At 27.7% G+C, this 17,414-nt stretch overlaps 1 protein-coding gene across 6 annotated transcripts in view; it reads left to right on the plus strand.

The window, feature by feature from the left end:
• Window positions 1–10,370, plus strand: part of LOC129984176 (delta-like protein B) — a 320,381-nt gene extending 310,011 nt beyond the window's left edge. For all 6 annotated transcript variants that reach the window (XM_056093980.1, XM_056093985.1, XM_056093982.1 and 3 more), the window contains 5 exons: window positions 163–293; window positions 1,409–1,578; window positions 2,644–2,863; window positions 4,744–5,629; window positions 8,527–10,370. In XM_056093980.1, the coding sequence (XP_055949955.1) occupies window positions 163–293; window positions 1,409–1,578; window positions 2,644–2,863; window positions 4,744–5,629; window positions 8,527–8,644 (1,525 nt within the window). In that variant the 3' untranslated portion in view covers window positions 8,645–10,370. The remainder of the gene's footprint in view (window positions 1–162; window positions 294–1,408; window positions 1,579–2,643; window positions 2,864–4,743; window positions 5,630–8,526) is intronic.
• The last annotated feature ends 7,044 nt before the right edge of the window (window positions 10,371–17,414 follow it).

The following is a 17,414-nucleotide window of genomic DNA, read 5'->3' on the forward strand; positions in this document are numbered from 1 at the left end:
GTTTTTTAAATAAAAGTTTCAGAACGAAAGTACTGTATAAAAAATATTTCACTTTTCTTTAATGAGATAGTTGATGTCACTAAAACTTTTAATGAAATTGGCTTTTAAATTTTGAAGTGTTATTTCTACCTTTTAACCATCTAATATATGAATATTGTTCAGGTGTCAAGTTGGATGGACAGGACCTGTGTGCGAAACTTGCATGACTCACCCTGGATGTGTTCATGGTAGATGTGTTGTACCAAATCAATGTCTGTGTGATGAAGGATGGGGTGGCTTGCTGTGTAATCAAGGTTTGTACAACAGATTTTATTGAATATGAACTTCTATAGTATTTATTTAATTTATAGAGTTAATTTTTAAAAATTTTACCATTTGGTAAAATGCTTTATCCTTTTGTTTCAAGTTGAAAATGTCCACAAAAATATCCATTATATTCTCAATAATTTAAAACATGAGGCAGCTTTCTTAATTCTTCATATTATTATACTTTAAATTCTGTTAACCAGTTATTTTATTCTTAAGGATTTTATCCTTTCTATTTCGGATTGTAATTTTCATTTTAGTAATGAAGACTTTATGTTTATGCTAAACTTTATATAAAATAAATATACATCTAAGACAGAATTGTTAGTGAAAACTTCAGTTAGATTTTAATATTTTCCTTAAAATTAGTGTGTAATTTAATTTTTTTGATGTCATAAATGAGCTAGACAAGAAAATGCAGTATGCACTCAGTTAGCACACTTTGCATAGTTTCAAAACCAAATTCCAGTTTTACAAAGTTTTGACTGATTTTTATTTCAAGCATTTGCAATTTTATTTATTAAATAATTAAGAACAAATGATTTTTGTAATTTGAAATTAATTTCTACCTCTTATATGGTCAATCATTTTTAAAATTTTTTTTGTCAAATATTTTTTTTTTTTTTTGGTGACATGAGTTTTGCTAAGATTTATTAACTTGTAGTATAATTAATTTGATAATTTTTGTCCAAAGATCCACATTTTTAAAGTATGAATATAAATTATTATATTTGGATTTTTTTCTGTTATAAAAGGAACTAAATATGAGTATATTGCCCTTGTAACACAATATACTGTTTCTCACCAAATTCATAAATTAAGATAGTTATGCTTGGCACACATGCACAAAAATCAAAAAGCTATACTGTTTTCCGATGTGGAAATCATTGCAGAAAAAACTTCAATGAAATTAAGGATGAATATGTAAAGAATAGACGCATAATTCTTTTTTGAAAAATGTAAATAGTTATAATTATAAGTATTAAAATTACAGTTTGCTTCTTTTTATTTAATTATCTCCATAAAGCACAAAATAAATTCTGTTTGACTTTTCATAAAAAGATATTTCTTGTCTCATTTTTGAAAAAATTTCTCTGCTTAGACCTAAACTACTGTACCAACCACAAACCTTGTCAGCATGGGGGTACATGCACAAATACTGGTCAAGGAAATTACACATGCAGTTGTTCTGAGGATTTTATGGGCCGAAACTGTGAAATTCACAAAAATCCATGTTTTCAAAACCCATGTGAAAATGGAGGTTCATGTGAGGTAAGCTTTTATGTGATTTTAAACTATATACCACAAAGCAGAGTATTATTTAAAAATTGTTGTTTTAAAAGCATGCTTTAAAGAAACTGTTTTTGTTCTATTATGAAAAGTTCTTGAGGTAATTAAAAAAATGAGTCTTTAACAATGGATAAGCTATTCAAATTTGAATAAAAGACATGCAGAGTGAAAATAAAAATTTCGGGTCTTAAAACTTAAATAACAATTCTGAAAATTACTGTTAGAAATTCATTTTATATTAATTTTGTATTGGATTAATGCACAAAAAGTAAAATGAAATTTTAAACACAGTAACAGATTTGGTCAAGTTTATACAAGGCTGTGTATTGCATAAAATGCTGTGATAGTTGGAAAATGAAATTTAGATTTGAAATTATATTAAAAAAATCAAATACAAAGGGGTTTTTTTTTTTTTTTTTTTTTTTTGCTAATTTTACTGTAGATATTTGAACAAAACCTTTTTTTTTTCATTGTTTTTAAATATGAATGAACATTTTGTGATATTTTAAATTTATCTAAATAAAATAGGAATGGTAATTTTTAAAAATTTTACCGAATTTACTCATCATTGATTTGCCCTATTAATACCATAATTTTTTTCATTTTCATTTAAAAAATTATCCATGAGTAAATTTAAAATGCATATTAAAGTTATACATAGTATTAAAAATATTAGAAATTTCATATTTTATCTATTATATTGATATAAAAATTATTCTGATGACTTCATACAGATAGTTTTATAGCGTAATTCATTTTTTTATAAGTCAGCAATCTTCACTTACCTACTTACAATAATATACAAGTTCTAAAATTATTTTTATTTAAATGCAGAATTTAATATTTACATAATGTATGTATATTTCATATCAGCAATATAATACTTCATTCTAAAGCTCTCATTATGAGTAATTGACTAAATAAATTTAGATATCTTTAAAAAAATATAGAATCTGATTTAAACATTTTTAGTTAGTTTAATTATATAAATTTCTTTACCTATATATATATATATATATATAATATTGATGATATTATTTATTTTAGAACCCTACTGATGGACAATACACTTGTAATTGTGCCCTTGGGTACTTTGGGCCACGCTGTGAAACATGGGCTAACATTTGCAGTGATGATATTTGTGTAAATGGAGGTTCCTGTATCCAAGATCCTAATGGATTTATATGTTCCTGTCCTGTGGGTTACACAGGTTTGCTGTGTGAAGAAACTGATGAAAGCAACTGTCAAGTCTATCCTTGTCTTAATGGTGAGATTTTAAAAAAAAAATTATTAACAATGCTCACACAATTTAACTTTTTCCATTTTGATTGCATATTTTGTCCTTCAACATCAAGATTCCATTAAAATAATAAAATTTACAACAATTTCATTTCATTGAAATATAATAAATCAATTCAGTTGAAGGTGTTTAGAATAAAAAAGGCAGACCCCAACCAAAATTCGTTTTGAGAAAAAGGAGGTTTATACCTACTGAGAATATGCTCATTTTCACTTTTGATAAATTTTAATAGTTGAATATGAGAGTTTTGGCATAATTTTCCAGCTCTTTTGATATTTCAGCATATGAAAGCTTCATATCAGCAAGTTACAAAACATTCAATTAAGAATTTCTGCATGTTTCTTATTAGTCTAACCTCCTCAGATGCTTAGAAAATATGTTAATTTCTGTTTTAAGAGACATTCGAAATCCTCTTTAAAAGTACTTCCAAAAATTCGAAGGATTCTAGATTTCTATTCCCAAAATAAATCTGTTAAGAGATATGATGGGCATTTTTTTTTAATCTTATAAAGGTATAGTTCCAACAGTATTAAATAAATTTGTTGGAAAATGAACATAAATTCAGAATGATAAAAATTAATTTTTATGAGTTCTTTCACTGAGTTGAATTAAAATTAGGTCTTAGAATTTTAGATACTCTAACTGATAATTGTTTAAGGAACATTATATGCTTAAATAAATAGGTTGATTAAAATATATTACTTTGTTTCTGTAGAGTGTTATGCCATTTTAAAATTTGTTCTAGCAATTTTGACTGCAGTTTAAATTATAAGGTCTGTCTCATAATATTCCTTACATATATTTTTTCTTCTAGATGTCAAACTAATTAATTTAAACTTAAATAAAATAGATTTTGCATTAATGCTTATGTGAAAAGCATTTCCTTAACCTTGTTAAATTTTGATATGATGTATATGTGCTACAAAATACTAAAATTCAGAAGTAAGGAAATTTTGAGAAACATAATTATTAATTAAAAAAAAATTTTTTTTGATATTGCTAACTCAATAGATGATACAGAACAATCCTAAAACAGGATGTGTTATCTTATTAGATTTGAGGGGAGGGGGGGAGGGAATTCTGTATGTTACAAAGAATCATTTTGTCTTTTTCAGAATAAAATAAATTTTCGGGATGAAACTTGAAAATAATACTATATGTAAAAATCTGTTCCATAATTTTGTTTAAAAAAAGACAATTTCATTCTTATTTTTTAATGTGAAATGATTATGCATAATTTCAATATGTCATTTGGATTATAGTGTCTGCTTTTGGGGGTGAATTTTATAAAAATTCTCATATTTTTTTAGAAATCTCTTTAGGTAGTTTTAACTTATTTTTAAAACATGTAATGGCTTCTTAAAATAATGTTCTAAATTTCTGAGAATTTTTTTATACCATTGATTTATAGTAAATTTTTTAAATTATATAATTGTTCTTATTAATTTTGTCAATAATAAGAAAGATAAGATTTTTTTCAGTTTGCAGATATATAAACATATATGAAAAAAAAGATTTTGTTATTTTTAAAAATTTTAAATCTTGTTATTTTTAAAAGATTTTCAATCTTAATTTGTAAACTTCAGAATAATGGATTTTACTTCATATTATTATGTAGAACTAAAGCTGGGCTGTTATTTCCTAATTAGTTTTAAAAAATGAACTAGCCTTTTGATGAATACTGTTTGTTTTCATCCTTTTTAACGTTACACATCAATATCGGATATTGCTGTTATTCATTCAATCCAAAGTAATATTTCATATAATATTTATTTTTAACATGCTATAAAAGTCTTGCATGCCACTGGAATATCACCTTGATTCTTTCTCTTTTTTTTTTGCTTTAGGTGGTACATGTGTTAATTCTTCAGATGGCTTTCAGTGCATTTGCAGGCAGGGCACAAGTGGAAGCCGCTGTGAGAAAGCTAATCATTGTTCCTCTAATTCATGCGAACACGGAGGCACCTGTGTTGAACTCCATGACAACATTACATGTTTATGTCCTTCGGGATTTTCTGGAACTTATTGTCAATACAATCACAACAAATGCTCTCTTAACCCTTGTGCCAATGGAGCAACATGTTACAATCTTATAGATGGATATCATTGTGATTGTGCGGCAGGATTCTTTGGACAGAACTGCAATTTTGTGGATCCTTGTATCTCTTCACCATGTCTTAATGGTGCCTCGTGCCAACCCACTGAAATGGACTTCACCTGCCACTGCCTTAATGGCTACCGGGGTGACCGGTGCCACTTGACAGAAACTGACTGGAAGGAGCACCCCTCTGTTGCCTCCAACGTATCCCACCGGATCTCCCAGGAAGAAGAAGAGGGGAGCAAAGTGGATATAGTCCTCATTTCCACTCTGTCCTCAGTCTTGGTGATACTTATAATCCTCATTCTATGTGTTTTGAGGTGCCTACTGATACGTAGGCGACGCCACCGGCAGCACATGGACAAACCTCAACAGAAAGCCAAAGATTGTGACTTTGACCTTGAGGAGGAGAGATTGCAGAATGAGCGTAATGCCATGCACATGAACTACAAACAGTGTGATATGCCTCAGAAAATTGTGAATGAATTGGACAGAGTACCTGCCAAAATGGTGAATGAGGCGAAGCCAAAAGTGCTTAATAATGAAGTGAACAACAAAAAGATTCCAGATAAGAGTTTGGTGTGTCCACCAAGAACTTTTCAGAAGATTGATAATACAAGTGGTAGTTCTATAAGGTAAGTTGTTGGGTGTTATGAAGTTTAAAATTTTATATATTTGAAACTGTTATCTGAACTGAATTTTTGTTAACTATTTTTTCTTGACATAAAAATTTGGGGGAAATTCTTTGACACTCTGCTGGAAGCAGAAACAACTTTTATCCAAATTTTTTAATTGAGTTTCTTAATTAGCATGTAAACTACCATGAGTATTATATGTAATTTTCCTTTTCTTGACAAAAATGTCAATTGGAACTCATTTGTAACAAATTCAGTAAATAGTTTTTCATGCTAAACAACTGTGTTTGTTATTTGAGTAATTATTTTAGATATGTGTATTTAAGTTTAGCTTATGCATGTGTCTAATTCTGATCAACTTGCACTACTTTAGTACACATCAAGCATGTTTATTCTTTCTAGGTATATCTATTTATGAGATACAGATATGGTATTTAAAGAACTGTATAACAACATATTTTTTACTTTTAAACAATTTTATACAATTACAATCTACTTCATGACAATGCAAACACCTGAAGAATCTTTCATTTTAATTAAGTAAAATAATATTTGATCTTAAAATGGCTAAAATTTTTGTTTTATTTTGAAAAAAATTGATTTTTCATATTTCTTTATAAATCTGTAATCTTTTAATTTAAAAACCATGCTCGAAAAGTTTGATATTTTATAAGTATCTAAATATTGATTTGGCAATTATGACATGTCACAAAGTACTGGAACTTCTGAAATTCATTTCTGGTTAATTCTCTTTTCTTTATTATTATAAAAAAAATATATTACTGAATGTTTGAAAGGTAATTAAATATGTAATGATCAAAGTTGATGGTAAGTATTTCATGCTAGCAAAAATTTCACAATTGCACTGGACACTTGAAAATGTTTTTCATTCAATACATCACATTACAGTGTGGCAAAGAAAATTAAATAAATGTTTTAAGTTATATTATTCATCATTAAAATATTAATTCCTATTAAATTTTAATTTATATTCATCATTTGAAATGTAGTAGATTGAAGTATCTCAATTAATCTATTATCTCAGAAAAATTAAATCTATTTAGAAACATTATTAATATTCAGTCAAATGGATCAAAAAATTTTAAAAACATGATTACAATGGTAACAGAGGAATTAATGTTAGATTATTTTTAATTTTTTAATGTTATTTCACTATAAAATAGCTAATCAATAAAATAATATAAACAGTTTTATGAGATTATCATTAGTAATTGGCTTCATCACTTTTGTATCCATATTTTAATTAAAATATATTCAAATTGCATTAATTGTCTAGTAAAATTCCCAAACTCTTGGAGAGAAAGGAGGTAGATTCCTTGTTAAAAACAAAGTTTTTTATTGGTTTAGGCTAAAAATGGGCAAATATTCAAATGAGAAATAGTCTAGATATATATTTAAAACACTGGCATAAAATTAGTCTTACATGCTTTGTCTTATATCCATATGTTGCTGGAGTAGTAACGGTCGTTATAAGTTTTCTATAATCTTCACATCTCTTGCTTTGTGATAAGAGAAGCATTTGATGAATACATTAATATTTTCAATTATTCTATGGTGCATATGAAATGTGAAACAATAGCAGTATATTAATAATTAAATAAAGTTCTGCGTTTCATAAAAAATGCACAATCCTGTTTGAGTACGAAATTAGAAAAGCAAAACTTGGGGATTTGGAAAATTAAAATATATTAAATAATCTTTTCTTAAAACTTTTAACCTCTCTCACTAAATAAGTTTTATATATTCTTAATGGTAAAATATTCTTATTTCTAATTGAATTAATTCTGATCTCATTCACCTATGACATATTAAATAATTTTTCATCAGATAAAAGCTATATTCATGCCTAAACTATAGATTGTTGCACATTGTTAGGAAATGTAGAAACTTATAGCAGTTTTGTTGTTTTTTATGACAGTTGGGCTTACTATCAACTAAGCACCAAAATTATAAAACATTAGGAAATTTAAATTGAATAAGGGGTGGTTATTCTTAAGTGCTGATGGAGACTCAAATTAAATAGGAACTAATAAAAATGAATGTTTGTGGAAATAATGCAAAAAAGAAAGAAAAATCAAAAGAGGAAGGGGAGGTGGCAATAATTTGAAATAAAGTATTTATCACATATTTTGAATGTTATGCCTTGATTAAATTACTATAAATAAACATTTTTTTTAATTGAATATGTGCTGATCACATTTCTTCTTTCATATATATTATTTAATGAGACATTTATAAATTGGTTATGGAACAAAATTAATTACAAATTTTGTGACTTACCATGAATTTATCATTATTTCATATGGCTTAAAATATACCAGATTCCAAATACTGTTAACTAAAAAAATAAAAAAAAAGCACAATCAGTGAAATACATGCAGGGAAAAAACTAATATATTAGAAGCAAAAGTCAGCATTTTTCAGATTTCTACCCTGAGATATATTATTACAGTTATTGTCCATTTAAAATTGACAGTATGTTGAAAGCTATTAAATACATTATAACAAAATATGAGGCTGTAATTGATAACCTGTTTAGTGAAACAATTTTTAACTGAAAAATATTTATTTTTATGGAACACTTTTAATAACTTTATCATGTGTGAACACAATGTAGTCCATTCATCAGCATCATATTCATCTGAAGCTTTCAACATACTATAAATTTGAGTGTCACATTTTATAAATGCAGAGTAACTTAAAGCTTATTTATCTAGAAATTGATTGTACTAAATCAGTTAATATGAAATTTTCAGATTTAAGAGAAAATCCTGACAAATAAGAGATGCAGTCATGCACATTTTCATTTGATGAAACTTAAAGCTATTGCAATGTTAAAGCTATTGTTGTTTTAATTCCTGGATATTTTGTTTCAGTTGCCACTCATCTCAGGACTATCCTCCATGTCACAGTGGAGGCATCTACGTCATTGAGGATCACTTGAAATCACATCCTGGTCTCAGTAAAGAAGACATTTTGGCCACTGAAGTTTAAAGATAGGCGCCCTACTATTTATATCTTGTACAGATCGTCAAGTGCCTTTTTGTAATATATGTATTTGTACAAAAGAGAGCTTTCTATAGAAGATTATAGATTTTTTTTTTTGTTTAATTTATATTTGTAGTTAAAGAAAAGTCTCCTAGCTAATGTGGTTGAAAATTTGTTTCACTCTCATTGTTTAACAGTAGCTTTGTATTTCATCTTCATTTGATGAGTAGAGTTTGTTATTTAATTTAAATCTACACTTTGTTAATTTATATGAGTTAATGAATTTTTACATGTCATTTTATTTAATCTTTTTAAGTGAGAAAGATCAATAAATCATTCTATTATTTATTTTTTTACCGAATTTGACCTTTGCATTGCTTGTTTTTTAAATAAAAAATAAGCATATTGTAAAACAATGATTCGAAGAAAAAAATGTCAAGAAATGAATTATTTGAGTTTTCTTTTTCTAAAATAAAGTAGTGAAATATCACCCAAGTTGTATTTTTTGATGGATGAAAATGTCTTCTCATTACAGATCATTGTGAATGATTAACATTACGTTTTGTACTTTTAAAAATTAAAAATCGATTGGGAGATATATTTCCTCAGAGTTGGAATTCTATTTTTGCTATAATATGCCATCAAAATGAATGTTGTAAAATAATGAACATGAATCACTTGACATTTATATATGCTTATATGGAGAATATATAAATATTAAAATTTTATGTTATGAAATATGATGAAGATTAGCTGCCTGGGCTGTTCCATTTTTAGTTGACAGGAAAAATAGTTTTAGCGCTTAGAATATTTAGTCTCAAGTGGAGACTAAAACCATTAAACAAGATAGAGATTATATTTCCTTCTGTCTTTTAAAAGTAGTAACTATTGCTATTTCTCATTTTGAATGTACAATTTGCAGATCTGCAATCCTTAGAATTTTCTTAAGATTTTCTTTTATTGATTACTGATCATTTCAGTATAAATATAACTGATGTGCCATTTGCTTTTACGTTGATTTCGAGTTCAAGTAATCTTGAAACTCTTTAAGTACAGTAAGCACATTTTTTTTCTAATACTTTTTAAACAGACACTTTTAGATAAATAGATTTTTCTAAAGTCAGATTTTTAAATATAATTTTTTTTTTTCTTTCTTTCAACTAGTAGCACTCTGATATTTACTTATTCAAACTGTGATGGTTCAGATTTCCAACATAAAGTGCTCACAATTGTAGAACACATTGCACATCTAATTTCTAGTTCAAAAATTTGACATTCCTTTTCCTAGATTAAAATTTATGCAAATTTTGTATAGAGAAGTAACTTTTTCCCTGTCTGCAAAGGGTGGAAGTAAATAAATCTTTATGTAACACTTCTGTCTGCAATTTTTCACTAATAGTTTAAATACTTATAAAAACTTTTCAGTGTATTTTAAGCAGTTAAAAAAATAAACTACAAATTTCACTTATAGCAAATGGATTTGACTTACCTGTGTGTTTCCATAGAATTTTGTCAAGAACTTCAGCTTACTTAAAAAGCAATACCTTGTTCCATTTTTGAGAGTTATTCCTGTATTAGTTTTACAATAGCATAAGATATTGAACTAGTTTCTGTAAATAGCATGTGTACATTTTTAGTTGGATCTCATCTTGTATATAAGCGGAAGCTGTTGTTTTTATGTCTGTTTCTGCAGCACCTATGTTCTAAATAAAATCATAATTGTCTATTTTTGTATCTCGTGTTGTGTTTTCTTTGATTCAGACTTTTTTCCACCCTTTTTCTTAATATTAACTTTGTATTATAGTGATTATAATAATATTCCATCTAAATACTTTTTTTTTCTCTCCTTAAAACTTTGTTTTAATATCGAAATTTGCTCTTATTCATGTTTTCTGACCTTTATAGTACGGGATAATATTTAATAATTTTTTTTTATAACAGAAGAAAACATCCCACAATAAGAACTTAGACTTGAATATAAATCTTGTGAAAAAGACTGTCACACGTGTCTTGTAAATTCCTTAATTAAATAATTTGCAATTAGTTTTACAAATATCAACCGTAACTAGAAAAATTTCATTGTACTATTCTAGTTCTCATCATTGATTGTCCAATATTTGTTGTCCTAACCTTCAGTTCTTGACCATCCCAAAATGATGGGACAAGCATTCATAAAAATGTTTAAATCTTGGCTAGATCATTAAATAAGCAGAGTAGGCAACTGCCTAGGGACCCCAGAAATTTTTTTTGTTTTATAAGGACTATTTTGATTTACAAGGGCATCATTCAAATATTTTTTCAGGATTTATTTCAAGTGTTCATATTTGACGATAATCAGTGGGCTCTTGTTTTAGGTAGCTGACTGACTCAACAATTTCCCTTCTGTCACAAATTAAAGAGGGAACAATTTCTTCTGCTATCATAAGATAAAGAAGGGGAAAAAACAACTATAATGATTCGTGAGCTAAAGTTTGCCAGTTTTACAAGTAATACTAGACGGAGAAAAGAGATCGACATTGATTACCCCCCCCCCTCCTTTTGACCTTATATCGAAGGGTTTAGCATTGTGTTGAAGAGATTTCTGTTTATTTTCATTTTCTGTCTGTTCATATTTATTAAACCACTAGTTTATATGCCTGGTGATACGCAGAAATAAAATTTTCATATACAATATACAGGATGATTCCAAATTCACGGTACAAACTTGCAGGGAAGGTAAAGAACAAGGATGCGAATAATATTCATACAGGAAATTCAGACCCAGATAGCACATCCTATTGTACAATGTTATGCAATATTGTGCTATATTATATTATTTAATATTCAACAATTTTATAAAATATTGTAAATATTGTTTAATATCGTACGATATTGTACAATATATATGTGCTACTAGGGGACAGCAATCCATTTCTTTAGTCATAAAAGTGTCTCAATTCAATTGAAACAAGATGTTTAATTTCTAAGTACTACGGTAGTAAAGATATTTTGATGAAATTTTCAACAATGATTCATTTATTTAAAACAATCATTTATTGTAGTTGGGTTTTGCCGAAAAGGCTTCAAGATTTTTTGATTTCCATTCTTAAATGAATGTGTTTTTAACATGAGGAGGCGTTACCCCACATCAGCAGCGATATTCGCAATTATTATCTGAATACCACTTTTGGTGTGCGAAGGATTGGGCGTGGTAGACCAAACCCTTGGTCACCTCAATCTCCCCATTTATAGACCATTTATTGCTTTTACCGGTCGCATCTGAAGAGTCTTGTTTATTCAGGTGATTCAATCGAATATCTCGTCAGAATATCAGTAATTGTGTTGAGATTCCTGGCATCTTTTGTAGTGTACGTCAAAGACAAGGCACTCCACCGACGCTGCCCAACTTGTATCGCTGTCAGTGGACGCAATTTTGAAAGTTCTGGTAAACACTACATTTGTCAACGATGTTGTCATTAAGCGCTTTGTCTTTCTTTTCATCTCTTATTTGTGTCACTTGCGCCCATTCATTCCTGCATAGTATATAATTATTTTAAATAAATATAACATTATTGAAAGTTTCATTAAAATAGCGTTACTAGAGTAGAAGTTAGAAACAAAATATCTTACTTTTGGTGACACACTCTGTATTTATGACAAAGATAAAGATCTCCTTATTAGCACAAGGTAATTGCACGAAATTATTCAATGTTATGAATGTCGGCCAATATCGTGAAGTTATTGAAACAATGTTGTTGGCCATTTTGTACCAATAGGACAGGGTTTCCTTTGCAAGTATTATTCATATCCTTGTTCTCTACCTCCCATCCAAATTTGCACCATGAATTTGGAATCGTCCTGTTTTTCATGTCAAAACTTCTCCTTTATAAAAAATTATAATACACAAATTCCTTTTATCTGAAATGCTTTTAATTAAGATAAGATTGTTAACTGAACCAGACGATTTTAAATACCAACAAAAACTTTCCTTATTTCAAAGACGTCTGCATCTTCCATATCTTAATATATATAAATTACGTGTCACGTTGTTTGTCCGCGATGGACTCCTAAACTACTTAACCGATTTTAATCAAATTTGCACACCGTGTGCAGTTTGATCTAACTTAAAAGATAGGATAGCTCTTTTTCAGAATTTTTTTATTAGAATTTTAATTATTAATTAAAAACTAACTTTCCCGCCAAAAAAATCTTTTCATTTTTCCCACCGCCAAATGAGTACGGCTTCAGTTTTTTTCCCCAACAGTCATGAGGCTAGGCTTAAGATTTTTCGGCTGATTATTTGAAATGATTCTATTTATTTTCTTAATCTTTGATGCATTTAAAATTAAACATTGTTAATTAATCGTTCTGGTCATGATGAATCTCAGAATATTTTGTTGACAAATTCTTGAAATATTACATAAATTAGAAAAGATATTCTTTAGTGCCCATAAAGTTTAAACGCTCAGTGACTGTTTTCAGTAATCATATTACAAAAAAATACTTTGTTTCAGTAAAAAATATTATTATATTAATTGCAGATTAATCCTTTACACTTTAATTTATAGCATAAATTCTACGAGAACTAACAGAAAATTAGAGAGATACATATTACGTTATGAATGAAGGCGTTTATAATATTATGAGTGAATTATATGACTATCAAAATTTGAAGTTTTAAAATATTTTGTTGCAGAAGCTATTAAAGTAGGAATTGCATAAAATATTTAATTATTAAAATTTTAAGATTGGCGAACCGGCTGGTCGCCAATGGCGGCTAGTCATTTAATAAATTTGAAATAATAATAATAATTGAAGTAAATATAGTGCAAGTATAAAGGTGATACAATTGAAAACGGGAATATTTGAATCTTAAGTTGGTATAAAATTATTTCTAGTGATACAACTTGCCCTAGGTTATTGCAGAAAAACTGCAAAAAGCTGCTTCATTTCCAATTAATTGAATTTCTATTGAATTAATTAAATTAATTTTTACCCTTTGAAAAGTTAATAATGCTTTTTTCTCGTGTCTTAATAAAGAAGTGCGCAAAGTGCTTCTTTTGGCGTAGTTATTCAGGAGAAGATATCTAACATATATAATTATATATATATATATATATATATATATATATATATATATATATATATATATATATATATATATATATATATATATATATATATATATATATATATATATATATATATAGCTACAATTACTTTATTTATATTAAGATTATTTTCTATAGAAATTGGGAATTTTTTTATTGAGCTTTTGAGAGTCTTTTTAAGTGTAAGGTACACATAAATGATAATTTTTAAAAATTAAAAATGACATTTTTTCAGCTAAAAGAAATTTGTATTCATTTCTGAAAGGCACAAAGAAAATTTATCAATTGCACATTTTCTCTATGTATTCAATATTTAAAAAAAAACATTAAAATAATTTATAAAAAGAAAAAAAATGAAGTTGGGAATCGTAATAAAAAATTAGATGCTATTTTTAATATTGATGTTTATCATAGATAACTTTTCACGTTCATTTAACGTTTTTAAATGTTAGAAAGTTTGTAGGAATTCATTTTGAAGAAAGTGCCCATAACAAATAAGGAATATAAAAGTATTTGAATTCTTCCAGGATGAAATTTCTGAAAACACGCAAGGATACCTTGAGCTGAAATATTCTTGGAAATGTTTCATGAATTTTTAGGATTATTTCCAACATGATAAAAAAACATTAAAAATACTCTCAAAATTTTTTTTATCAAAATCTTTATTACGAAAAAAATTGTAAAAATACTTTATTATATCATTTTGTTTTTTAAAAAATAAAACGAATTGTCTTTATCGTTACTTTATTGAGGAAGAAATAACATTAACTTATGTAATATTTTTTAAAAGTAAATTTAATTTTGTTAATACTAAGAGCTTAATAGCTGCGCATTTTAACTTTTTCTCTGTCGCACTTTTTTTTTTATCATTTTCTCTCAGGAAGAAACTTGTTAAGCAATTAAATTCAGTAAATTGCATCTAAACAATGAAATATTTTCAGTATTGAATAATGCAAGGTGATACTTTAAATATACAAGGTGATCAGTAAAGTTCTTTTAAGCCCTTTACATCAAAGTAGCGTCTCGCATAACCAGGAAAATAACCGTGTGCTTATAATAAAATGACTGTGCTGAATTTATTGAGACAGATTACACCCTAGCGGCTAATTATTTCGCTAAAAATAAATAAATAGATAATAACAATCACCAAAAAGTTATACTAGAAAAATGTATACTATACCATAATAAAAACATAGGAAAACTTTCTATGGAGTTACCTACAAAATTAGGGGAAATATTTACGATAAAAATTATCAAATTTTTTATGACTTGGAAAAAAAGTTCACCTAAAACTGAAAAATGTATTCTCTAGTATTATAATACAGTTTTTCCGAGTCTAAAGACAGATTTTTAAAATTATTTTTATGCAAAGCATGAAATAGTGATCTCTTTGGATTTTGGTTTGGTTTCTTGTGGCGCAAAAGCCAAAATGTTGATTATGCTGAGCCAAACAGGGAGATGAAATCATAGCAACGAGAATCCCTTTTGAACTTTCTTGCATATTCCTCGCAACGCCGATATTTATTATTATAAAATTCATTAATTTAGTGTAATAATCATATAGCAGATTTCATTCGTTCAATTCAAAGTGCTTTTGAGTTATCGTGTGAATAATAATATCGTGAATTCAGAAACAGATGTTATTACAAAAATGTTTTTATTGAACTCGGGACTTGTTAATATAATGCCATCAAAAACATAACGTGTAAAAAAAATCAAGTCTCGTAACTCAGTTTTTCCATCGTAAAAAATTGTGAGATCCATGTAATACCAAGTCGGTCAATTTATTCAGTCTCTACTTAAGGGTCCTTCTGTCTTAAGTTATTACGTAATTAGCTAACCTAACAACATCTTATAGTGACCATATCAATATTAAAAATCTTTTATGGTTTAAATAAATAGATTGACTTGGCCATCGCATGAAAACACAATGCATCTTTACATTAAATTAGATTACATTAACATATTATATAAAATTAGATTGTTTAGTGCGATTGCCAAGTCAATCTATTTATTTAAACCATAAAAGATTTTTAATATTGATATGGTCACTATAAGATGTTGTTAGGTTAGCTAATTACGTAATAACTTAAGACAGAAGGACCCTTAAGTAGAGACTGAATAAATTGACCGACTTGATATTACATGGATAATCTGTATTGGATGCTGTCGGATGCCGAGCCAGTGATCACAGAGCTTGGTGACAAACTTGGCGACCATTTGATGACTTGGCGACGAATTTGCCGACAAAATGGATAATGCTCGAAACTTCGAAAAATTTATCGATCCGTCCATTATTACACGGATATTTTAGTTTTTCCTTGATTTATACACTAAACACTAATTGTATTCTAAATTTGAAGCTTCTATGTCTGTTAGAAGTGCCTTAGAGTTTTGATGATCGGTCAGTCAGTCAGTCAATCAATCAGTCAGTCAGTGACAAAATTCACACACTTTGACTAGTTAAACTATTTGTTCAAATTTAATGAAATTTGAAATATACAGTAGTTATATAATGCCTGCTCGGTTACTGAAAATTCAGGCTTCTAGTTTTATCCATAACAAAGTTATAGGGGGTCGAAAATGGCCTGAACTGCTTCGAGAAAAGGATGGTACGGCTGTGCCGCTTGTTTTTGCTCGACTTGGCGGGGGCACTGCCGTGCCCCCAGATTTGTTCATCAATATTTTTACATCTTCATTGTACAGAATCCAGAATACCGTGAAACATATCGTATAATATCATGCGCCAATATGGGGATTTATTAAAATCTCGAGGTTGAATTTTTTTATGATTGTGATATTTTTTCTTTGCACGTTTTATATAAAGGTAAATAAAATGGTAGCTCTACTTTAAAACAATAAACTGTTGACCTCTGGAAAAAAAACAACAACACTCAAAATAAAACTAAGCTCAGGATGATGCAAAGAAATAAAGTTCAAAAGAAGATATGGTGAAATTAATAAATGAGGTAAAATGCTATTGGACCAGTTATTCATCGACCTCTTCATATCATAAATGCGCTGTAGTCATTTCTCTGCTATTGATGTTATTCATTGGCAAGAATTTCAAAGTGAAAAAAGTCGCAACTGTGATAGCATTAGTGATCCGATTTTTATATTCGTGATTTCTGATAATACGATCAAAACAAAAGTAGATTTTCACTTCGGATTATATCTATTGACAGTAGATAGAATTAAAAACGCAACTATGAAAAAAGTATGATGAAAGAGATGTTATTATTTTTTTAATTTTAATCTTCTTTTCGAATTATTTTAACAGTTCAATGTGATTCACATAATAGTTATTTGGAATAGATATTTCAAAATAACCATTGCAAAGATATTTTTTATTCCAAAAATATGGATTATTCTCTATATAAAAAAAAAGTTTTGTTTTTCGAATAAAAAATATTACCAAAGTTCAAATAAATTCATATCTTCTACACAGGAATGGTCTTCTAATTAATAAAAGAAAAACATTTATATTTTATCACCCTAGAATTCATATTTATCTATAAAAAGGAATAAAGACTAAAAGGAAGAATCGAAAAAAAAAATTGTTATACTTTATATTAAATTAACATTGTTATACTTTTATTAAACATTGTTTTTCCGTTTTTTCATAAAATTTTTTTAAAACTTTCTTTTTTATTTGGGCCTTTACTTCTACTTCACATCTTCTTACA

This window comes from Argiope bruennichi, chromosome 9, assembly GCF_947563725.1.
Source record: "Argiope bruennichi chromosome 9, qqArgBrue1.1, whole genome shotgun sequence".
NCBI classification, from domain to species: domain Eukaryota; kingdom Metazoa; phylum Arthropoda; class Arachnida; order Araneae; family Araneidae; genus Argiope; species Argiope bruennichi.